Raw genomic sequence first — 24,130 nt, forward strand, 5'->3', positions numbered from 1 at the left:
AAAATCACAATATGGAAACACAAAATACATAATAAAAACAACAACATAACAATCCCTCCCTCCTCCCCAACACATTTTAAAAGGGCATTGGATGCCAATCAGCCCAAGGCCTAGTTAAAGAGGAACATTTTTGCCTGGCGCCTAAAGGTGTGTAATGAAGGCTCCAGGTGAACTTCCCTGGGGAGAGCATCCCATCCACACAGCAACCAGAAACATAGCCAATAATTCTCTGTATTGAATTCCACGATTATTTCTCCTTCCGGTCAAGAAGTGTGCTAGAATCAGATCTCAGCAGAGGATTTGGTCTTGTTCAAAAAAGACCTCATTCCAAAAAAAATTGAGCTATCGGGTAATCCCACTGCAGGCAAAGCAACAATCCTCTTCTCCGCCATACTATTGTTGGAGTTTTATAACATATGGAATTTTTTACAAGTGTCCGGTCCCAGCAGAATAGCATCTTCAAAGCACCTCCTTGAATGCGTGCCAAAATGGCAAATCTGAACACATTTTCTCCCCCTTTGTTCATCCTCAAGCCAAGTGCCTAAATCAGTTTCCCATGTTTTCCTAATACTTTGTGGAATTGTGTGTGTGTGTGTGTGTGTCCCCGTCAAACAGTAGGACCATCCTGATGAGGCACCACCTCTTATAGGCTTTCTGTTGCATTTCTCCAGAGCAGAAAATACACCCAGAAAGGACAGTACCGGGGCAGGAGAATCCCCAAGAGGTCTTCCACCATGAGCATCTCCTCTCCCCACAGCAAAACGACCCTGACCAGCACAAGCTCCCTGTCGCCCATCTACGACGAAGCGGCCCAGCCCCCTTCCGACAGCGCCAAGGAAGGGGAGGAGATGGAGTCCATCTTCAGCAAGCAAACCAGGGAGGAAGAGGAGCCAATGTGCTACCGTGAGTCCCGGAGAGCTCAGTGACTCCCCTCTAGGCTGTCACGGCTACCCCTCTCCAGAATTTATTTATTATATCACCTGCCTTTTTTTTCCCCCATCCCCTTCTCAGAACTGCAGACGCTGCTTCAGATGATACACGAAGACGTGGCAAAGAATTTTAGCAAAGAAAATATGTTTTGGAACTTGACGCACGGCTGGTACGTCGCGCCTTTTGTGGAAGCGGACGGGGTCACAGTATAGAGAGAGAGTGAAAGGCAGGATATAAATTCCAAACTACTACTACTACTACTACTATTACGCCTCTTCTTCTTCTTCTTCTTCTTCTTCTTCTTCTTCTTCTTCTTCTTCTTCCTCCTCCTCCTCTGCCCAGTCCCTGACACCCGATGTCATCCCGGAGAAACGGATTTTGGCAAGTCAAGCTGCCATTTCCCCATACCCAGCCAGCATCTCATTCCATTGCTTGCTCCCTGAAGCCACAATCACACCATGTATTTGGAGCTCTCTGAGAACACTTTGAACAGTCGCGGCTTCCCTCAAAGAATTCTGCATGTTGTGTTTTGCCGAGGCTGCTGAGAGTTATTAGCAAACTTCTGTTCCGCCTCGTGGGACTACAAGTCTCGGAGTCGTTCGACAGTTGATCCCTCTTCCCAGGGAACTCTGGGGATTGTAGCTCTGGGACAACAGCGGGGTGTCTTCTAGTGACCCATAACAAACTACAGCTCCCAGGATTCTTTGGGGGAAGCCATGAAAGTTTAAAGTGGCATTGTCGTTCACATATGATGTGAGTGTGGCTTAAGAGTCTTCCCATCTCCCCAATTTCCTCCAAAGGCCCTACCCAGAGAGCCCCGATTGGACAACTGCGGAAAATTATACCCGTTAATTGGATCGGATGACTGTGTATCTCAAAAGAGAGGCCAGATTTGGGGGGGTGGGGCACTTCTCATTGCATTTTTGCTTCAGTCCCTGCATTCTGGCCACATGCAAGACTCGGTTTCTGCTCCTTATTTTGCAGTTCGCACACCATATTGTCGAGACGCGAGCTGGAGAGCGAATTTTCGTTTGGGCAGAAGGGCAAAAGGTAGGGACTGAGCACGGTGCATATGGCCGCGACGCAGCTGAACATATCGCTCATTTTTTCAGTTTTTTACTACAATTCGGACACGAATATTCTTCATGCAGTTGCTGGAAGCCACAGAGCATCCCGCCTGGCCACTGCAAGAACAGGATGAGCAGCTGAGATCTTATGTTCAAAGGAGCTCTTCAGTGTGAATATTATGGGTGCCATGGCAATACCAGGAGTCAGTTTTGCTAATGTGTGATTGCTTTTAAATGTTTTTAGATTTTGTGTGTGTGTGTGTGTGTGTGTTTAAAAATTTCCATATGAAAACTCACCAGTATTTTTAATGCAAATTTATCCCAAGGGATAGCTCAGTCGGTAGAGCACAGGACGCAGGGTTGTGGGTTCAAGCACCATATTGGATAAAGGATTCCTGTATTGCAGGGGGTTGGACAAGATGGTCCTGGGTGTACCTTCTAACTCTGTGATTATTATTTTTAATGCAATTTTGCCTAAAACACACATTCCATCATCTTTGTCTGCCACTCCTCTAATGTTGGTAAATCCGAGTGTCTTGCTTTTCAGCTCAGTTTCGTCCTCGAAGGAAGAGAAGACCAGCACAGGAGTCGCGAAAGAGGAGACCTCAGGGGAGCAGAGGCCAAAGAGGTAGGGAGGGGGAGCAGCCGTGTACAGTGGTACCTCAGGTTACATACGCTTCAGGTTACAGACTCCACTAACCCAGAAATAGTGCTTCAGGTTAAGAACTTTGCTTCAGGATGAGAACAGAAATCGTTCTCCGGTGGCACAGCAGCAGACCCCATTAGCTAAAGAGGTGCTTCAGGTTAAGAACAGTTTCAGGTTAAGTACGGACCTCCAGAACGAATTAAGTACTTAACCCGAGGTACCACTGTAGTGGCAAGTTCAGAAGGCCAGGGTGCCTTCAGCATCATCCTAGGATTATGGAACAATCTCATAATGGCCTAATAATACTAATTAGGGATGCTTTGCTACAATCAGTGCAGCTAGCTCTCCCTGTGCTGCCTTTCAGATAGCTCTATTTTCTATGCACATACCGGGACAAACGACTTGAAATGCTCCAATATATTCTTTCAGAGCGACTTAAATCGTGTTTTCTGTGACGTTCCATTGTACGTAACAGAACTTGCAGGCCGTTCTCTTGAAACTGAAGCGTTGGTGGGATTTGAACTCTGGACTTGCACTCGTTGCAAAACAGCAGCACGGGTTCTCAGCTACTTGAGAGCCCTAACTCTGTATGTCTGGAAGAGACAGGCACCAAGAGCAATCGTGTATGAGAGAAGTGCTCCGGGATTCTTTGGCTGAGTAATCGAGGCTGGATTCCTCAAGCTAACAATCCTGGGTCTGCAAACTTTTGTATCCTCGTCCTTGCACAGAAGAAGCCCCCTGATTTCAGACCTGCCCCCCCCTTGATTGTTAGCTGTGTGTGTCCATTTCCCTTTGAATTTCCTTGCAGTTCAATGACAGTGACTGTCCGGGAAGATAAAACGATGACAGCGACCTACTCGGACGAAGACACCACTGAGCAGATCAACAAACCTCAAAGGTAGGTGTGCGGAGATAGGCTTCTTTCCTGAGGGTCAATAAGAGGGAGTCTATTCTGGCTGCGCAGAAGCTCCTCCCACAAACTCTGACATCACCCAGAAGGAGGAGTTTGCACACACCCAGGGAAGTCTCAGTGGCAGAAAGTAAGGTGATGAAATGCAGCTGCTCATTTGGGGCTCTAAGATCACAGGCCTTTCCTCTGCTATCTGGCTGATAGAGAGGGGATGATTTGTTTCTATATTATATATATATGGTAATTTATATACTGCTTATCTGTAAACAGAACACTCAGGAGTTTACAACGTAAGTGAGAAATATCTTAAAATAAGCAGCTAGTACGATTAAGCGCCGGAGCTTTTCTACATTCTGTGAAACACAGGTACCTACCAAACTGAGCATCATCTTTAGCATCAAAACAAACATCATACGTAAATTCCAAAAGAAGATTCATAGCGTGATGAGTGTTTTGTGGAAGAATGGATGCATTTTTTGGACTATTTAAAGAATAGTATGATGATCTCGTGAGCTGGACTTGAGCTATGAGCAACAGAAGTAACTAGATTATAATATTGTGGTTATGATTTGATAGACGATAGAGTGCAACAGACGAGGAAAAGCAACAACTCCATGGATAACTGAGTGGGAAGTTGACAAAAATAAGAAAAAAGACGAACTTGTGTTTTGACTGCCTGTGTTAGAAATGTTGAAACTTAATAAAATATAATTGAAAAAGAGAGAGAAAATTCATAGTAAACAAGCTAAGTGAAATAGCATCAGGAGGTGAGAATCAGACCATTTTGCACTTTGCACAGCAGGATGGGGTACTGCCATATGTCTGGATTTTCCAGGACATTTAAACAGCCTGGACACTGTCTACGCGGGCCAAACTACAGACTACGCTGTGTCCGGATGTAAAACCTCTCAATATACTTGTCTCTAGAGCAGGGGGTTTAGTGGGCTGTTCAGCTGAGTTAGCATAAGAGAGAAACATAGGACAGGGGACTTTTTTGTCCCAGGAGCTGAATCAGAGGCCATCTGGTGAAGCTGAACAGTGGGAGATTCAGGGCAGACGAAAGAAAGGGCTTCTTCCCATGGAGTATATAGTATGGAACTCGCTCTCCCACAAGGTGTGGCGATGCTTTTAAGAGAGGATGAGACCAATTCATGGAGGCTATCTGTGGCTACTAAGTATATTCTTCCAGTTCCATTGTCCCAGGTGGTGTGCCTTTGAATACCCATTGCTGTGAATCTCAGGCAAGGAGAGGGTTTTCCAACCCAAGCCCTTTTGTTTGCCCCAGAGAGGTCCGTTTCCCAAACTGGCCAGCTTGGGCAGATAAACTGGGCCTACCCTTCTTCCACCTCTCTAGAGACCTGGAGCCTGTGGGTTAATACCTCTGCCTCTCTCTCCTCCAGCCTCTTCCTTAAAAGGAAAGAGCAGACTTTCCAGAACATGAAGGATATCTTCCACGAGGTGGCCCACGAGTCTGCATTCAGGCTGCACGATCAACTGGACATCCTAGAGAGGTAAATCATATTTCGTCTTCCATCTTGGTTATGAGCCCAAGCCCAGAACTGGGGCAGGACATTGTCTGGTTTTCGACATTGTGATATATCACCACCTAAACATTATGATGCACCAATATATCACAATGTCTAAAATAACAGTGTAACTATGTAGAGGCAAACAGGGTAATGTCCTGGCAACTGCTACTACTTAGGGAAACTGTCCCCCTGCATCCCCCTAAAAAACCCTCCCGTTTTTACTCTGCGGCTCCCAGCTTCAGCCCTGCCTGTCCTGCGTCCCTACGGCCCTGTCCCCAGAACAGGGCAGATTTGAACTTGCAGCTGGGTGGGCACTGGCAATCACACCTTGCTCAAAGGGTTCACTTTAAAAAACAACAACACATGAGCTAAATTGGCAGGAGGCGAGAAGAGAAGAGCACGAGGAAGTACCTATGCCTGAGTCGCATCACCAAGTTCCGAAAAGATCTCGAGCGGATGAGGCAGTCGATGGTGGGGACGGAGCCGGAACAAGACGCCGAATCCGAGAACTGGTGAGGAAATGGGTAAAGGGGCTTCTGTATCCAGGGCACCTGGTATGCAGGCTGAGACCCTACCTGCCCACAGACTGTCTCGCCAGAGTGGTGCATGCTCTAGTTATCTCCCGCTTGGACTACTGCAAAGCGCTCTACGTGGGGCTACCTTTGAAGGTGACCTGGAAACTACAACTAATCCAGAATGCGGCAGCTAGACTGGTGACTGGGGGCAGCCGCCAAGACCACATAACACCGGTCTTGAAAGACCTACATTGGCTCCCAGTACGTTTCCGAGCACAATTCAGTGTTGGTGTTGACCTTTAAAGCCCTAAACGGCCTCAGCCCAGTATACCTGAAGGGGCATCTCCACCCCCATCGTTCTGCCCGGACGCTGAGGTCCAGCGCCGAGGGCCTTCTGGCGGTTCCCTCACTGCGAGAAGCAAAGCTACAGGGAACCAGGCGGAGGGCCTTCTCGGTAGTGGCACCCGCCCTGTGGAACGCCCTCCCATCAAAGAGATAAACAACTGACATTCAGAAGACATCTGAAGGCAGCCCTGTTCAGGGAAGCTTTTAATGTGTGACATTTTAGTGTATTTTTGGTCTGTGTTGGAAGCCGCCCAGAGTGGCTGGGGAAACCCAGCCAGATGTGCGGGGTACAAATAATAAATTATTATTATTATTATCATTATCATTATTATTATTATTAAAAGCCAGAGCGCTTTGCCGCGGGGAGAGTGCAAAACAGGGTACTGGCATCAGGAGCCAGCTTCCTAAGAACCTCGGCACTTGCATTTTAAAAACAAAACCCAAAGTTTCTAGCTTGTCAGGAGGCAGTTGAAAGCACAGAGGCATTTACAGGTGACCTCCGGGAGGCCAGGAATCTTGGCAGTCACAGGAAGTCGCTTCTCAGTGAGCAGCAGGCATGTAAAAATGTTTTTACAGCAGGATAAAAACATGCAAAAAAGGTGGTCAAGGGGAGGTGTTTTAAAACCAGGAAGTTGGCAGAGTTCTGCCCTACCATCTCAGTTTCCAGTAGGGAGGTGGATATGGCTGGACAGGTTTTGCCGTTCTCCATTTTAGGATTTTGCAGCCTTAAGACACTGCCTTGCGGACCTGTCATGGGCATTTGGTGGGTGGGAGAGAAACTGTTTTGACATGCAGTTGCTCTCCATCACATCGTGGAGGAAATGCCATCTTGGAAGACCCTAACACAATGTTTTCCAAACTTGGGTCTCCAGCAGTTTCTGGACTACAACTCCCATCATCCCTAGCTAGCAATCCCAGTGGTCAGGGATTGTGGGAATTATAGTCCGAAATCAGCTGCAGACCCAGGTTTGGGAAACACTGGCCTAACAAGTTCACCACAAGCCGTCCAGGACACTTGCGCTGAAACGCCTGTTTTCGTATCTGTTCCAAGGTTCTCCACTTTGCTGGCCAGGATCCCAGATGACGTCAAGAGAGACCACCGTACCCAGAAAGTCCTAAAGAAACTGGAGAGGTTTGCGAGGAATCCGGACTTGCGCATCCGGCCGCCCACCTTCCTGAAAGTGTTGGGGGAGCTTCGGATCTGGGAAATCTGCTCTCCGGACATCTGCGCGGCTGTGGAGGTGAGAGATGCGAAAGGAGAGTCTGTCTGAAAGGGCCGAGAGAGCCCAAGGCAGATTTGCTCATCCCTGGGCTTCTCCATGACAAGAGAGAGAAAACAAATTCAGTTCATTAGGCTCTAGCTCAAGGATCCTGGTAAGAAATCTTTGGCCTTCTGGGAGGGATGCTGTGCTCTGCAGGCCTCTGCTTCTATCCAGAATGATTTAGATTACCTTTTTAAACGTGCTCAGAGGGCTCCACGTTTGTTTTATTGGAGCAATCGGTACAAAGCCTCTGCAAGATCGGTCAGCGTTATTATTGCCATCTGGCAAAGGAGGGAGCTGAGAGAGAGAGAGGCGTTTCCTCCTCTCCTCTTTCTATATAAATCCTGGAAGCTCAAGGAGGGTAGCACAGTGGAATTGATCTAGGGTAAGATTAGCATGGACAATTTCACATAGTGCACCATTGAACTCCCGGGATGAAAAATATACCCCCAAAGGCCCATCAAGTCCAGCATCTTTCCTGTGCTCATTGTGGCCAAGCAGATACCCTTTCTCAACCCTGGGTCCCCAGATGTTGTTGGACTACAACTCCCCCCTTCCTCTGGGCTCTGTCTCCTGTCCTAGGTAATTGAGGACGCGGCGGGCTTGGAGCTGCTTCAGTACCACCTCGAGAGGAGAACACCTGAGTTTGCTAAAGAACCACCCGAGGCAAAAGGGGGCAGGGGGAGTCTTGGAGAGCAGAGGAATACTATTTCCCGTTTGTCTCGAGTGCCTCCGGGTGCGTGAGAACAGAGAACACCCAACAAAAGATATCCAATACAGTTCCTTTCACATAAGTGCCGTGGTCCTGCAGGCTTGTTTTTAGAAGCTACCCCTCTCCTTGGGTACAAGCAATTCTGGCAGGTGGAGAGGAGGGGGATGACCTTGTGTGGAAAAAGAGCCCGAGGGTCCTCGTGCTTTTTTCCTGCTTATACACACAGCCTATTGAATCTGCTTTTAGGTTTAAAGGAAAAAGGAAATTTGGGGGAAGATGATACACACATCCCCTACATTCGCCCTCAATGGTATACTTAACTCCCTTTGTGCTGGATTTACTTGTTTAGACTGACAAGGTATTGAAGGGAGATAAATCTGCAACTAGGAGAGTTTCCTGACCAGTCCTGAACAAATGACTAGACGAGTGTGATTTGGATCTCCAGGGAACAACTGCAGTAGCCATCTAGGGTCCATCTAGCTCAGTAATGTCCACACTGATTGGCAGCGGCTCTCCAGAGTTTCAGGCAGGGCCCTACTTGGGAGACAGCAGGATTTGAACTTGGGGTCTTCTGCAGTTGCCCTACCACTGAGCTACAACTCTCCCCTACTGCTGAACTAGCAGGGGTGCAGCTAGAGGGCTATAGCAGCAGAGGCGGGGGAACCTCGACCTTCCCCAGAGTCCAGCCTTGTAGCTCGTAAGCCAGATCTCCCACCAGGGTGACATTGCAGCAGGAATGATGTACCACTACCCAACTCACCTTCCACTTACTTGTCCCCCAACCACAGCTTTGTTTCCAGCAATCCAAACAATACCAGTGCCAGTTTCCACCAATTGCTGCCCGTTCGGCTTCCAGTAACCTGGTTAGGAGGACCCGTTCCTTTAAGATATCCACCCAGTAGATGGTGGAGAAACTAGTGTGGAGCCTAATCGCTCCTAATTGGACTGTTTTTAAAAAGGATGCGAGTTCCAGGTCTTGTCCAAAACCTCTTCATCACTTTTGCGCAAGACCTCACTCTTACTATTTCAGGAAATGAAATGGGCATTTGCCTGTTGCCCCATGAAAAAAAGCAGACACTTCCATTTTGCCTGGTGTGAAGCACAGTGGCCAAGGCTTTTGTGCTCTTTTTGCACATTTGCCTTGGTGCTCTTCCTCGAGATTTTTGTTCCAGCCAGGCAAGAAGCACTCAAGGAAGGTGCAAAGCAGGACAGGTGAGGGCTGTTACTAGGGCCAGATAGAGAACCCTAGAGAGCCCCATTTGGCCCCAGGGCTTAAGGTTCTTCACCCCTGCTCGGTGGCCTGTATGTTTCTCCTTTACAACCTGTCACACATTCCCTCTTGCCTCTTTCATAGTTCCTGCGTGAATATATTGTGGAGATGCCCATGGATGATTACAAACAATGGTTACAGTCTCGAGTGACAATCCCTAAGCGAGCACACAGCGCTCCGCCGATATGCTGAAAGCCCCCCTCCCTGCAAGGGCCGGGTCAAAAAGACTAAGGACAAAGGCTTCATTTTTTGTAAAAAAAGAAATCAGACACGGGCTGAGAAAGAGCTGGATGAAGCCGACACCTGGAGTGTCTACTTGGAGAACTGTACTCTTGCTCATACGCCTGGAATGATGCGTGGCTAGGGCCCAAGGGCCACACTCTAGAACCCTCTCAAAAGGCTGGAATTGCTCATTCTCAAAAAGGTTCATTTGGAATTGCATTACCGTCGCTTGCAGCTGCAGGCTCAAAATGACAAGGAAGAGAATTGAACAGCCAAAGCCATTTTAACTTTTAGATGTTTAATTTAATTTGGGACAGGAGGCATGGAATTACGTGCCTGCGGCAACCTGCAGGTCAGTGAAGGGAGCGGATCCCTTTGCTTGTGGTGATCAGCCCTCTCTGCTGACAGGGAGCAGATCCCTTTGCTTGTGGTGATCAGCTCTCTCTGCTGAAAGGGAGCGGATCCCTTTGCTTGTGGTGATCAGCTCTCTCTGCTGAAAGGGGCAGTTCTGAGGCTTCAGACCAATGCCAGCATTTGCAAATGTTTTGTTATTTGTGTATGCTTTGAATTATTAAAAAAATTGTTTTAGCGGTATGCATTCCCAGCGGCTTCTCATCCAGTTAGTAGAGCATTAAAGCTCAGGATTGTGTGTTTGAGCCACATATTGCGCAAGACTCCTGCATTGCAGGGGGTTGGACTAGATGACTCTCGTGGTTCCTTTGAACTCTACAATTCTATGATATACTGAGCTTCCACTTAGGGATCCAGTATCTGCAGACGGGATTTACTCACTCATCAGATAACACACCCTGTCTCCTACTGCCATCTTCTGTACAAGAGAGGGATCTTACCAAAAACCTTGCACGTGATTTTTAAGCAGGGCTGGTGGTATTTCAAAGGTCAGTGCTCATGATCTCACCAACTGACAGAGAGGAAGACGAAAACCTTGCTAAGGCATTTGCTAAAAATGATTTCACTATCCAATGAAAGTCCTTATGATCCTGGAAGCACATCACTGGATTCTAGAAAACCACAAGTAGCTCTTTTTAATGAATTACAGCAAACCATATCTGTGCCATGCTGAAGTGCTTATCTGCAAATAATGCTTTAGCAGCAGTTTCGTTTCAAAGCTTTTTATTAAACTGTCACCCAAACAGCCTACTTTTCATCCCCCTTTCGCCTCTAATTTCTGAGGCTCTTTAAATTAAGTTTTGATTTACAGAATTTGCAGCCCCCCGAGCTACAACAGCAGCAAATCAGCAGTACATCAAAACAAACTGCTCAACTTCCACAGAACTCTTTAATTCCACTTACACAGAGTGGGAATTGCTCCTTTAACACAAAGGTGCGGGAGGGAGATTCACAACAGGACCAACTACCAATTACCGGTTCACAATTGATAGGACTCCTTCACCATGTAATTCTGTGTTTTTTTAAAAAAAATTAAAGTGGGGGGAGCCAAATTCTATTTCTTTATTTACTTAACCTATCAGAACTCTTATTAAGGCTATTCTGGTTTATTTCTTTATTAAAATACTCCGGAAGCCCTTTTTTCTTTGTTTTCCATAAGCTCCCATCAGAATTTAGCATTTTCGAAAATGAAAACATTTCCACTGGTGTTTTGAGTTGTAATGTTGATGCAGTGATGGGTAACAAGGGCCACCTCTCCCTTCTGCGCCTCGAAAATCACGTCAGGATCGTGTCGTCAATCTGCTCGATGGAGTCGGCCTGGCTAGCGAGCTTCTTCAGGGATCGACGGCAGCTCTCGTTCAGCAGTTCCAGACTGGCGGCATCGAGGATCTTGGAGACGGACTGCAGGAAATAATTGTTATTAGAGGAAAGGGTGTGTGGTGTGGGAGGTGGCCACGAAGCCCGCTTCTGTGGCTCATCATGGCGGCGGCTAATGCTCACTGGGACTGGCAGGGGGGAAAGCAAGGAGATCAGCAATAGGTGGAGCTAGAGCCATGGATGGGCACAGCCACCCCCTGACTGGTTGTAAGAAGAAGGTAGGCAGGTGGGGAACTGGCTAAGGGCAGGTGGGGATTGGTGGGGCAGTTACCTGTTTGCCCAAATGGACCAATCAGCAATTAAAGCTAAGGCTGAGTGAAAACCCTATTCCTCCTGTTCTGCGTCCAATTTACAAGTGGAAAACGAAAGCGGCGGTTAGGAATCTGGGGAGGCAGCAAACATTTCTGGACAGGCAGCAGCAGAACATCCCATTCTATCCCTGTATACCTGAAGGAGCGTCTCCATCCCCATCGTTCAGCCCGGACACTGAGGTCCAGCTCCGAGGGCCTTCTGGTGGTTCCCTCACTGCAAGAAGTGAGGTTACAGGGAACCAGGCAGAGGGCCTTCTCGGTAGTGGCGCCCACCCTGTGGAACGCCCTCCCACCAGATGTCAAGGAAAGGCCGTATTTACTAGAGTCTAATGTGCCATCAAATCTAATATACCCCTTCAGAAGCTTGAATCCACAAAAGGTATTTGCTGGCGAACGTAAATGTGCCATCGAATGTAATGCACACCTTAATTTTCGCGATGCATTTTAGCCAAAAAAGGTGAGCATTCGATTCGAGTAAATATGGTAAATAACTATACAACTTTTAGAAGGCAACTGAAAGCTGCCCTGCGTAGGGACGTTTTTAATGTCTGGTGTCTTACAGTGGTTTAATTTGTTGGAAGCTGCCCAGAGTGACTGGGGCAACCTGGTCAAATGGGCTGCATAGAAATAATAAATATCATCCCTAAACAATGTGACAGCGCGATGCGGCGTCATTCTGAGGAGGCAGCTGGAGGTGGGGGAATGGAGGTCCACAGTTCCATATCAAGGGGGTGAGCAGAGAGGACAGAGATCACACACTACAAAGGACTTAGCTGGCGTTACCACCAGCACAGAAACGGGAGTGGGAGATTTTTACAACTTAGGAAGAAGATGCTTCTGCCAATTAGTAGAGAGCATGCGGAAGGGAGGGGAGAGGGGGAAGAGAAACTGACTTCCTCCTCCAAGATGGGCCAATACCTGAAGCACTTCCTCGCCCTCTCGCATCTTCAGGAGGTTGACGATGGCCTGGTCGCTGTAGGCCCTGACGCTGGTGTTCTTGTCTTTTGTATTGTCCAGAAGCGCTTTGAGGATGGGCTTCATGGTCTGGGGTTCCAAGGGAGGAAGGGGGCTTTTGTTGGCCCACCAGAGCATCTTCTCTGCCACTAACTTGATGTCGCTGGATGGATTCTGAAGACACTGCAAGGGTAAACACACACACACTTCAGTTCCGACCAAGAACCAGGAAGCTAATTTTTACTAACAAAACAATTCAACACAAGCAACTACAAGTTGACTTTAGAAAGACTGATGATATTTACAAGTTACAATTCAGAATTTAAAAAAGTGAAAACACATTACAGTCACAGGACACCCACCGTCAAAAAACAGTCGGTGGCGGCCACAGGCCTGTCGGAAGAAAAAAAGTGTTTGTGTGCCCGCAAAAGGAAAACGAAAAAGGGGCCAGCCTAGCCTCCAGTGGAAGGGAGTTCCCAAGTCTGGGAGCAGCCACCGAGAAGGCCTCTCTCCTAGGCAATAGCTAGGGGATAATAAAGGTAAAGGTAAGGGACCCCTGACCATTAGGTCCAGTCGTGGCCGACTCTGGGGTTGCGGCGCTCATCTCGCTTTATTGGCCAGTGGAGCTGGCATACAGCTTCCGGGTCATGTGGCCAGCATGACTAAGCCGCTTCTGGTGAACCAGAGCAGTGCACGGAAACACCGTTTACCTTCCCGCTGGAGCAGTACCTATTTATCTACTTGCACTTTGACGTGCTTTTGAATTGCTAGGTTGGCAGGAGCAGGGACCGAGCAACGGGAGCTCACCCCGTCGCGGGGATTCGAACCGCCAACCTTCTGATCGGCAAGTCCTAGGCTTTGTGGTTTAACCCACAGCGCCACCCGCATCCCTAGGGGATAATACAAATGACTAATTGTATCCTGATACAAATTCCTCCTTCTGACACACTCGGCACCTCTCAGCCTCCTGGCTCTCACGCAGGACTCCAACCCTCCATCCTGGCCCCAAGCAAACTCCTACATCACCCCGCTAAATCTCACAATGAAGAGGGTTCCTGGAACCTGCTGGTATCACTCAAGCCTCTTGCTCTAGGGCAGGACAGTCTAACCTTTTATACCAAGTGGGCTGCATGAGTAGTTCAACATGGAACCGGGGGGCCGCACACTGCCTTGTTGTGCCAGGTTGGGGGCGGGGAGCGAGGTCAAAATTTGACACCCCCCTCAACCCTCAATGCTGCCTTCCCAAAGCTGGATTAAGCACTGTGCCAGTGAGGACGAGCTTAGGGCCACTACCATCGATAGAAGGCTTCTATATTTAATTCAGGTAGAACATTCAAATACGGCCTTTAGAGTCGGGTGCAGCCGGCTAGGGTTCTTAACAGACCCCATCAAAACATTTACGGGTGTTAGGCAAGGATGCCTTTTGGTCCCTTTATTATTTAATTTTTATTTAAATAACTTGGTAACCATTCTCCATAACCTTGACTTTCACCCTCTGAAGTTAGCAAACCAGCACATCACGGCTCTGCTTTACACAGACGACACGGTAATACTATCCAGAACCCCCATAGGGCTTAGAAGAGCACTAAGAAAATTAGCTGCCTATTGTGTGACGGAATGCCTCAAAATAAATTATCAGAAGACCAAAATTCTTGCTTTTGGGGAAAAACCAAAGCTCAGAAACTGGAAACTTCAAGGCCAAAATTTAGAACAAGTCTAAACTATAAATATTTAGGAATGGTGGTCCAGGCATCAGGATCCATCAAAATTCATATTAACTCAAATGGGTGTGCCGGAGAAAGATCTGCAAATGCTACCCTTAATTTTTTTAGAACTCAAGGGGGTTTTTATGTCCCCGTGGCACTAAAATTATATAAAGCCAAAACGTTGGCACAGCTCCTTTACGGATCCTTTCTGGGCCCGCCTCCCTCCGTGTTCATTCCCCTTGAAAGAGTGCAAACCAAACTCCTCAGAACCCTTCTACAAGTTCCAAGATGCATTTCAAAAGCATGGGTCAGACTAGAAGCAGGCACTGTGCCAGGCTTTTGGAAGGAGGCATGAGGCTCTGGCAGGGTCCTAGAGCTAAACCCCCCCCCCCCCCCCCGCATTTCACCAAAGCTGGGGTGTCAGATTTTGCTGCGGTCCGCCCAAAAAAAACGCGTCAAGGGCCACATGTGGACCATCAAATTCCATCCCATACATTCAGAAAGGGGCTCACCTTAATGAAGAGGTTGGAGAGTTTGGGGGGCAGATTTCCCCCATTGGCTTCTATGTGGTACTTCATCAGGAAACCCATCCCTCTGATGCCACTGATTGCAATTGGGATCTGGAGAAGAAGAAGCAGGAAAGTGACATTCGGAACTCCTTGCCACTGGACCTCGCAACCTCGAGGCACTGCTCGTTTTGTCTTTCAGATCAGGGCCTCCCGGATTTAAGGCCGAACAGAAAGCTGTTAGGAAGCACCCGGCAGCCACGCTGGAAGGAGACGCTTACCCGGTCCGCAGTAGTATTGCTAAAGATCATTTCATGGACACTGTTGCTGTATTTGGGGGCGCACACTCTGCCGGGGGCCACGCTGACAGCCACGGAAAGCGCCAGACTGCGCCCATGCCGCACCATCCAGTCAATGCCAGAGACATCCGCTGCAGGAGCGAAGGAAGAGTGTTTCTGAGCCTGGCATCAGGCCAACGCTTCCTCTCCTCCCCCCCCCCCAATCTGGATGGCATCAGCATTTCAGGATGCCAATCATTTTAAAACAATGGTTCCTAAACTGGGTGGTACTGCCCCCGGGATTACTGAAGGGGGCACTAAGAGGCAAGGGGACAGCGGGGTGGGGGGCACAGGAGGTGTAAATGGCTATCCGACTTTGAATAGATGTTAGGACAACAATACATCAAGGACCGCCTTTTTCCATATGAACCTACCCAGACCCTGAGATAATCAAGGTCAGGAGGGTTGCAACACGAGAACAGGGCCTTCTCTGCAGTGGCTCCCCGTCTGTGGAATGCTCTCCCCAGAGTGGTTTGGCTGGCACCTTCATTATATACCTTTAGGCGCCAGGCAAAAACATTCCTTTTTAACCAGGCCTTTGGTTGATCCGATTTACATCCTATGCCCTTTTAAAATGTGTTTTTTTGGGGGGGGCTATTGGGTTGTTGCTTTTACTTTTATTAGGTATTTTGTGGTTTTATATCTTGATTTTACTCTGTCGAATGCCCTGAGACCCCCGGGTATAGAGCAATATATAAACTCAATCAATCAATGATCAAGTTCGTCAATTTTGTTAAGTAAAGTAAACAGTCTTAATTGCATGCTGAATAAATGTGCAATCAATTGTTACTCTTTTGAATTTTATTGTGTTATTATCTTCCTTAGTGGGTTGTGGAAACTACTATTCTGAACAATCCTTTTTTTAGAGAGTAGGGGGCACTGGGAATGTGTTTGTGCAACCGAGGGGGCAATGGCCTGAAAAAGCTTTCCCGGTGTAAATTTAAAATCCGTAACTTAAGAACTGAACCAGGGCACTCCAACCAACCCAACCCCTAGCATGTCTGTTGTCATTGTGCATGTAATGGAGTGCCCCAATCATAATATTTTTTACTGCCTCCTAGTGGACAGAGAAGACAGTACAGTTTCCCCACCCAGGTCTGGACCACTCTATGGTGACAAGCAGGGAGGACACCTTTTCTGCTCCTGGGAATCATTCTGCACCACCTGCAAAACCATACCTAACAGGTGATTCTGGAGAACGCTGCCAAGTTCTTCTTCCGACAGAAACGCACACAGCTCTGCCAGGCAGCCAGCGGAGGCCATACGGGTGGCATCCTAAAAGGAAATATTTCAAGTAACATTGAGGCTTTCCAGCAAAACAGAAGTTCTAGCAGGAACACACTTGGGTTTCTCTAGGTTCTGTTCCTATATGCTTAATGCCTGCAAAAGAAAAGCATGAGGTCGCCCTCGTACCAGACGCCCCCTCCCTTTGAGATCTCTTTTGCAGTCACTCTTGTGTTAATCACTCGATTTTAAGGGGTGAGTTCATTTTGTGAACAAGTGAAAAAAATTAATCGAGTGAGGCCCGGGGGGAAAAACAGGGAAGAGAGGACTTGTTGAAAGTCCTGGGAAACAAACTCATCTTGTATGAAGGTGGAGATAAAGAAGATTGAGAGAAGACTCTCCAACCTTCCTATCCTGTGCAGGTTTGATGCTGGACTGGTACCCTTAGGGCTGCTGTTCTCACGTCTGCCTTCCCACCCTTGGGGGATGAGACATCTTTCCTCCCTCCCTCCCCCTACAGAGACAGAAGAACAAGCAGGGCTCTTTGCACCCCCACCTTAGTTAGATGAAAATAGCCTAGTTCTATCAACTAAGTATTTCCTTTAATAAATGTCCTCGTTTTCCTAAATGCAAAGTCTCCACGTGATCACATTCAGGGTGTATAAAAGGTGCTGCTCTAAGTGGAGATTCATTGCTAAGCTCAACTTCAGTCAAGACCAAATCCTATCAAGAGCTGTATATGTGGCCCTGAGCTCCTTGGAAGAACAGCAGGAGAAAAAGGTGGTAATATTTTTTTTCAACAAGCACACACAAAGCTGCCCAGAGGCCCTTGGCCCATCTGTGACTACAACTAGCTGTGGCTCTCCAAGGCTGGAGGCAGCGTCCCTTTAGGCCATTGCTGAGCTATTAGCCTTCTCACAATGTGGGGCAGATCAGCTGCTGCAAAAATCTAACTACCGTATACTGGAGTATATGCCGACTTTTTCAGCACATTTTTAATGCTGAAAAAGCCCCCCTCGGCTTATACTCAAGTGAGGGTCCTTTCAGGCTGCTCCTTCCTCCTCCTCCGCCTTTGCCGCCACTACCAGGTTTGTGGTGTGGTGAACTGGCTTATACTCGAGTCAATAAGTTTTCCCAGTTTTTTGTGCTAAAATTAGGTGCCTCGGCTTATCTTCGGGTCGGCTTATACTCGAGTATATAGGGTAATTAAAAATACCTCGTCGTGTCCCAACATGCCCAGGAGCACCGTGGTGATGTTCTTCCTAACAGCAGCATCAACTTTAGCACCAGCGCTTTGAGTGACGAACCGCAAGGCCTGGAGCATTGTGTCCCTGGAAGGCAGGAAGAAACGTTAGGTCCGCCAGCCGGTCAGGGACAATCACTTCCTTCAAGTCAAGCCTAAGCCTTGGAAATCCTGCCTGGGAGAAGTCCCTCGTTACAGGATACCCCTCCTGCCCCGAGCCAAGAGACAGGAAGCAACCACTCCGCGTGGCTTCTGGTCCCCCGACACTTCAGCCCCCCAGGATCTCGCTTGCCTGATGCCGGAATCTTCGCTGGTTCGGATGCCGTTCAGCAGCTCAGTGAATAGCGGGTCGACTTTGGCATGCATGGCAATCAGCTTCCCCAGGGCGTCGGCAGCCTTCAGGCGGACGATGCGGTTGGGATCTTGCAGCGCCTTCGTGAAGGTGGTTTGCAGCTGGGGCAAGAACGGCTTCAGAGCAATGCCCACCTGTAATGTGTCGGAGAAAGCACATCAGCAGAGCCAGCGGCAAAAAAGTGTGACCGCCGCTTCCAAAAAAACATGGCAGCCCATCAATTCTCTGGTTTCTGATTCAAAGCCAATACAAAAGAACGGAGCACAAAGAAGAGCCTTGTGGACTATTTTAAGCATAGTGGGCTCTTCCTGGAATTTCTGAGCGCACCCACGGGATTGCTTTAAAGGGCAAGTTCCGAGGCTCAAACTCATGGCCCTGAAATTAAGAGTCTCATGCTCTCCCGACTGAGCCAGCCCAGCAAAAAGGGAGAACAGATACTTTCTTAGAATCATAGAATCACAGAGTTGGAAGAGACCACAAGGGCCATCGAGTCCAACCCCCTGCCAAGCAAGTCGCCTTTGGCAAGTAAGCATCTCTTAGAGGTGACTAGGCCAGGAAATGTGATTTTAAAAAACTAAATGTCCCTTTTTTATGTATATGCTTTTTATCAGCTTATTATTACAACACAAACACACACAACAGACTTTAAAAAAATACAGATACAAAACAAATAATAAACGTATATCCATATTTCAATTCTTATTCTTTTCTAATTGACGTCCTTCGTCCTCAATGTGGGTCTAATGTCATATTTGGTAAACTGTATCTTTCTCATTTCCTTTTTCCAACTTTTCTCTATATTTTGTACTTTTACACCCTATTTTGTTTTGCAAAAATCACTCAAAGCAATTTGAGTAAAGGTCTCTCTTTCAGGCTACAAATCATTAACATAGGGGTCTGTTGTGGGACAGCAATCTTGTGTTTTCTGTTGGCTTGTTTGCCAGGCTGATCTTACTGGGGCTGCTCCTCAAGGTTTCGGCACTAGAGGTCTGCTGTGAGTAGGAAAGCTGGAGGAAAGAAGCACGCAGCTTCTAAGCAGGGCTCCTCAACCTCCAATGCAGAGGATCTCATTCTGATAATACCGTTCTCAAAATGTTTCTCAAGCACAGCGACCGCCCAAAGCGCTCGCCACTTACCTTCGCCAGCAGAAGGCTTAGCGTCTCAAGCAGAGCCACCTTGACGTTCCAGCTGAACCGGTCTCCCAAGATACGGATGAGCGGCCCCGTAATGCTCACGACGGAGGGCTTCAAGGCTTCGGCTGAGGTCAGCTTGATCACAAGCCCCAGCGCCTTGGCCGCCTCCTCCTTCTGCTCCGAGCTGCCCGTCAGGACTCCCTCCCGAAGCACAGGAAGGATGGACGTCACGCCCTGTGTTAAAAGGGGTGGGGTGGGGGAACAAGACAAGTGGGAAAATAAATGAATAGGGAAGTCGTAAGAGTTTTGTGTTTTATATTGTGATTTTATGTTGTAACCGTCCTGAGACCCACAGGTATAGGGCAATATACAAATAATAATATCATCATCATCAAACCTTTTATTGGCATCACAAACATCCAAAACAAATCAATACGGAATTCCCCAGTGGCACAAAACATTTGCTAAAAGAAAGGAGGCAGAGCAGTCTATCATCACATCTCTAGGTCTCCAAGGAGATCAGACGTCTGCAGTGTATTTCGACGACAAACAACCAAATAGAGATATTTAGCCACTAACTCGGTGAGCTCCTGATCATTCCCCAGTAATAGAAAATGTATGACCTCCAACTCTGGTTTCCATTTGGGGATACAGAGTGGATCTAGAAATTGCTGACGGAGATCAGCATATAGTTTACAATTAAGAACCATGTGTGTAAGGGTTTCCACCAGGTGGTCTTTCCATGGGCAAGTTCTTTCTCCTTCCACCCTGCCTGAGAACCTTCCCCAAAGGAGGATTGATGGATCTGAATTAAATCTGGCCAGCGAAAATGCCCTTCGTTCTTGAGGGTTAAGCAGAAATTCAAGGTAATTGTGGTTAGTTTCATGTGCCCAAGAAAGTTGAAAATAAAGAGGGGAAATAATAATAATAATAGTAGTAGTAGTTCCTTTATGCTCTGCTCAGCTAGTGGGGGAAAGGAAGCAGAGAAAGGGAGACCTCGGCCTGCTCCTAAGGGGGCCATATTCACTTCTCACTGTTTGCTTTCCCTTCTCTTGACCAGAGTGGTTTTCTTTTGAGATTCCAGTGGTGTCCCTCATCCAGGTGTGTGGGCCAAATGTGGCTCTCCAGGCTCCTCTGGCTGGCTTTCAGGACTCTCCTCTGGACATGCACCCTCCCTAGCCATGCCCTCTTCCCCAGGCCTCACCCCTCAATGACCCTGCTTTGCAGCCTCGAGTGCTTTTTGCCTGGCTGGAAAGTGTCCCTGAATTCTGACCATGTCTCTTTCTTGCCTGGACGGAGGACAGAGAGGGGCATGTGAGTGTGGGGTAAGACTAGCTTCCTGAGCAATGGTACAATCTGCACCCATTTCTCTGCCCGCTTTTGCCTCTGGCTCCACCCACCCATCACTGGGCATGCAGCCCTTGGGTTGAAAGATGTCTCCCATCCCTGCTCTAGTCAGCCAACGAATCATCCTGCTTGCCTTTTCAAGGAAGTCCCTTGACAAGAGGTTTTCAACCTTTTTTGATTCCACGGCTCCCTTAACCAACTCCATTCTTTCTGCAGCACCCCTGTGGGGCTCAGGATCCCAGTTCTGTCACCTGCAGAGCTGGCAGCCCCTCACCCTTTTTTGAACACCCTCCCTTGTGGAGTGTTCACTCAGCCTCTTCTCCCTTCTCCTTGGGAGTTCTCCAGGCAGCTGCTGCAGCCGTCCCTGGTCCCTGAGCTGCCCCCTTCCACCCCAAAGAGAGGTGCCTCCTCACACTGCCCCACAGGGGCCTGGGAAGCACCCCCTGACCAGCCCCAGAGGCACCAAGAGGAGCTTGTAGCCAGGGCCGCTGCAACACACAACTGTGCAAGTGTTTGGGAGGCAGAGATGCGAGAGGGCATCAGAGGCAGGGAGGGAAGGAAAGAGGGACAGAGGCCAGTGTTGCCCAAGGCACCCCTGACCATCATTCAAGGTGCACCCCAGGGTGCCACTGCCCTTGACCACCACTTCAATTCTCCCCCTCTCACAGCCAGAAGAAGGAAAAGATCACCTAGGCTGGCAGCCCTGCCTTGCACTCTTCTCGAGAGATTTTTGCGGGCTTAACAATAATAAAAACAGAAAAATGAACAATGATTAAAAATCCAGAAAAGAGCAGGGATCACCATAACATTCCAGGGTCCCACCGGAGCTCAGAGCTCTTACCTTTTTCAGAATGCAGAACCCAGGGACGTGGTCTCCACCGGCATCATTGCCTACCATACGGATATCCCTGTGCAGATCCTCTATGAGAGCCAGCTGGTTGCCAGCATCTAATTTCTGGGGGGAAAAGCAGAGATAGGACTAGGATTAGCAGATACGGTGGTACCTTGGGTTACAGACACTTCAGGTTACACACTCCGCTAACCGAGAAATAGTACCTCGGGTTAAGAACTTTCCTTCAGGATGAGAACAGAAATCGTGCGGCAGCAGTGGGAGGCCCCATTAGCTAAAGTGGTACCTCAGGTTAAGAACAGTTTCAGGTTAAGAACAGACCTCCGGAACGAATTAACTTCTTAACCCAAGGTACCACTGTACAGCCCTAAACAACAACAAAAAGTGCCCATCTAGTCCAGCATTCTGTTCTCATAGCGGCTAACCAGATGCCCCAATTGGAAGCTCACAAGGAAGGCCTGGTATTTCAGGGGTGTACTGCTTCCAGCGTAAAAACATAAGAAGAGCCTTGCTGCTGGATCAGGCCAATGGCCCATCTAGTCCAGCATCCTGTTCTCACTGTGGCCAACCAGATGCCTGTGGGAAACCCAAAAGCAGGACGCCCCCCCACCTGCAGTTTCCAGCAACTGGTCTTTATAAGCATTGCTGCCTCCAACTGTGGAGGCAAAGCATATCCATCACAGCTAGCAGCCAACAGCGAGGTAGAACAGGCACTAAGATCTGCTGGGGATGTCCTGCTTGTTATTCCAACTTTAGCTTCTGCTGGGCGGGTGATGATGTGAGACAGGGCCTTCCTGGTGGTGGCTGCCTTCCCTGCATCCCCGATTACAGAACTTCCCAACAACATTCAGATGTTGCCCACACCCTCAAGAGGGTGCAAGGTGCAAACCTTTTGCCCTTGGGAATGCAATCAACTTTCTTGTTGATACTGCTACTTTGTATAATAGCATTACAATGCTGTTGCCTTAAGAACAACACGGTAAAAATCCACCAACTGATTGATCAGAGATCACCTCTTCCGAGTGTCTAACCAAACTCTATCTAATCAATTCAATTTTAATTTATCTAATTCAATTTTAATGTCCCTGAACCAATCACAGCATCATCATCCTCTCAGAAGCAACTGGCTCCTACCTTGGTGATGGCATTGAGAGCATCCCAGCTTTCGTTCAGAACCACAGTGTTTGTGTCGTTGAAGAGCCGGATCAGGCCTGAGACCAGGCTCCGCAGGTGGCCCGTGTAGTCGGCCTTCGTCTTGGAGCAGTAGATGTTGAGGATGACGGCGGCTGCCTGCCTCATCCCCACCTCGGGGCTGCGTGTCGCCTCCAGCAGGTCCTCGATTATAATCCTCTGCCCGGCCTCATCCTCCACCGACAGGATGACCACCTGGCAGTTTGACATCTCCTGGGAAAGCAATGGGTGTCCTGTTGGTTTTTGGCCGCAACTTTATGCTGGGAACGAGTCCTTCCCAATATAGCACGCCAGAGATCCCTTCACCTTGCTGTCCAAAGCCTAAAGGAAATAGACCTCTTCTCCCCATTTAGTGAGCCCTCTTAAAGGTGGGATTTAGTCACACAGTTCAATGGACATATGAAGACCAAAAGGCAGTGGTGGTGGAGCGACATGTTTAGGGTTGGATTACTACAATTCGCTTTCTGTGGGGCTGCCCCAGGGGCTGCAGCTGCTACAGAATGCGATGGCTATGTTGCTTGTGGGGCCAGACTACTGCTGGGACATAACCCCTTGCTTAGACTGGCTGCCAATCTACAACTGGGCCAAGTTCAAGGTGCTAGCACTAAAATATAAGGCCTGGTTACTTGAGAGACCACCTCTCTATAGACCCTATAGGAGAAACTCCTGCAGACCACGTTCCAAAGATCTCAGAAGCCTCCTCTGGAGTAACTTGGAGCAGGACTTTTAGTGTGTCCATCCTTGTTCTGTGGAACAACATTCCTGGCGAGACACAACAAGCATCCACTACCTGCACTTTCCAGAAACAACTGGAGACATTTTTGTTCCAACAGGTTTTCCCATCTGAATGAATGGGTCTTTACCACAAGTGCCCCCTTGTTGGGTTTTAGCCTTATTTTAAATGTATTGGTTGTTTTGGTGTCTTGATGGTTTCTAATCATCTTATATGTAAATCACCTTGAGACCGTGGTTTAGAAAGCAATTGATAAATTCAATGGTAATAATAATGATGTCACAGAAATGATACAAATCCTCTATCACTGGCAATGGCCAACTGGCAGCTCAATGACTGGCAGTCTTCTCTGTCCCTCCCCGGCTTCTCTGTTCCTGTGCCACCTTCTACTTGCAACATCACTGCCAGCATCCTTCACCAACCTGGTGCGCTACTGCTGCTTTGGACTAGAATTTGTTGGAACTCCGTTCGACTGAGCTGATAAGGCTTTTCTTCTGAATCGCCTCCCAACGTGTTTAACGACCTCGAGCCTTTGATGAGGCTCCAAGGCACGTCCTCCCAGCACAGGGAAGGATGAGACAGTATGAGCTACATTTTAAAGAGTTTTATTTCTAAACTACGCAGAACAGAAAAGACATACTCTCTCTATGAAAGCAGAGAGCAACTGAACAAAGGAACAAAGGAAACAGGAAACCACTAACGTCACATCCCGTCTCCTTTCCCGTGAGACTCCAATAGTATGGAATCCCAGGAATGTAAACAGAGTCTATGACTCCACGCAGCTGCTCAGTGAGAAACAGAAAACATAATTCCTATCAGTGCCAGACTCTAGCTGGGGATCCAGCATGGAGTAGTGGTTTAAACTAGGACCTGGGAGAGACCAAGGTTCAAATCCCCACTTGGCCATGGAGCTCGCTGGGTGTGGGCTTGGACCAGTAACTGCCTCTTGGCCTAACCTACCTCACAGGGTTGTTGTGGGGATTAAAGGAGGAGGTGTGAACCCTGTACGCCACCTTGAGCACACTGGAGAAAATGAAATAGCTTCA

General features: G+C 48.2%; 2 protein-coding genes across 5 annotated transcripts in view; one reads left to right on the forward strand and one right to left on the reverse strand.

The window, feature by feature from the left end:
• CCDC60 (coiled-coil domain containing 60) overlaps positions 1-10,839 on the forward strand; it is a 55,717-nt gene extending 44,878 nt beyond the window's left edge. For 3 of the 4 annotated variants that reach the window (XM_080986283.1, XM_080986285.1, XM_080986286.1), the window contains 9 exons: positions 672-903; positions 1,012-1,099; positions 1,915-1,980; positions 2,545-2,625; positions 3,452-3,541; positions 4,954-5,064; positions 5,463-5,594; positions 6,994-7,183; positions 7,787-7,998. In XM_080986283.1, coding sequence (XP_080842409.1) covers positions 672-903; positions 1,012-1,099; positions 1,915-1,980; positions 2,545-2,625; positions 3,452-3,541; positions 4,954-5,064; positions 5,463-5,594; positions 6,994-7,183; positions 7,787-7,948 — 1,152 coding nt within the window. In that variant the 3' untranslated portion in view covers positions 7,949-7,998. Of the gene's footprint in view, positions 1-671; positions 904-1,011; positions 1,100-1,914; positions 1,981-2,544; positions 2,626-3,451; positions 3,542-4,953; positions 5,065-5,462; positions 5,595-6,993; positions 7,184-7,786; positions 7,999-9,270 lie in introns of those variants that run through there. The other variant, XM_080986284.1, reaches the window with a different exon arrangement.
• The window catches only part of GCN1 (GCN1 activator of EIF2AK4), a 66,777-nt gene continuing 53,172 nt past the window's right edge, over positions 10,526-24,130 (reverse strand). Inside the window, 10 exon segments of the mRNA XM_080986555.1 lie at positions 10,526-11,220; positions 12,426-12,644; positions 14,680-14,787; positions 14,955-15,103; positions 16,190-16,286; positions 17,452-17,566; positions 17,771-17,964; positions 18,967-19,197; positions 21,152-21,265; positions 22,295-22,564. Coding sequence (XP_080842681.1) covers positions 11,095-11,220; positions 12,426-12,644; positions 14,680-14,787; positions 14,955-15,103; positions 16,190-16,286; positions 17,452-17,566; positions 17,771-17,964; positions 18,967-19,197; positions 21,152-21,265; positions 22,295-22,564 — 1,623 coding nt within the window. The 3' untranslated portion in view covers positions 10,526-11,094.

This window comes from Podarcis pityusensis (genome assembly GCF_964106645.2).
Source record: "Podarcis pityusensis genome assembly, chromosome: 16".
Taxonomy (NCBI): domain Eukaryota; kingdom Metazoa; phylum Chordata; class Lepidosauria; order Squamata; family Lacertidae; genus Podarcis; species Podarcis pityusensis.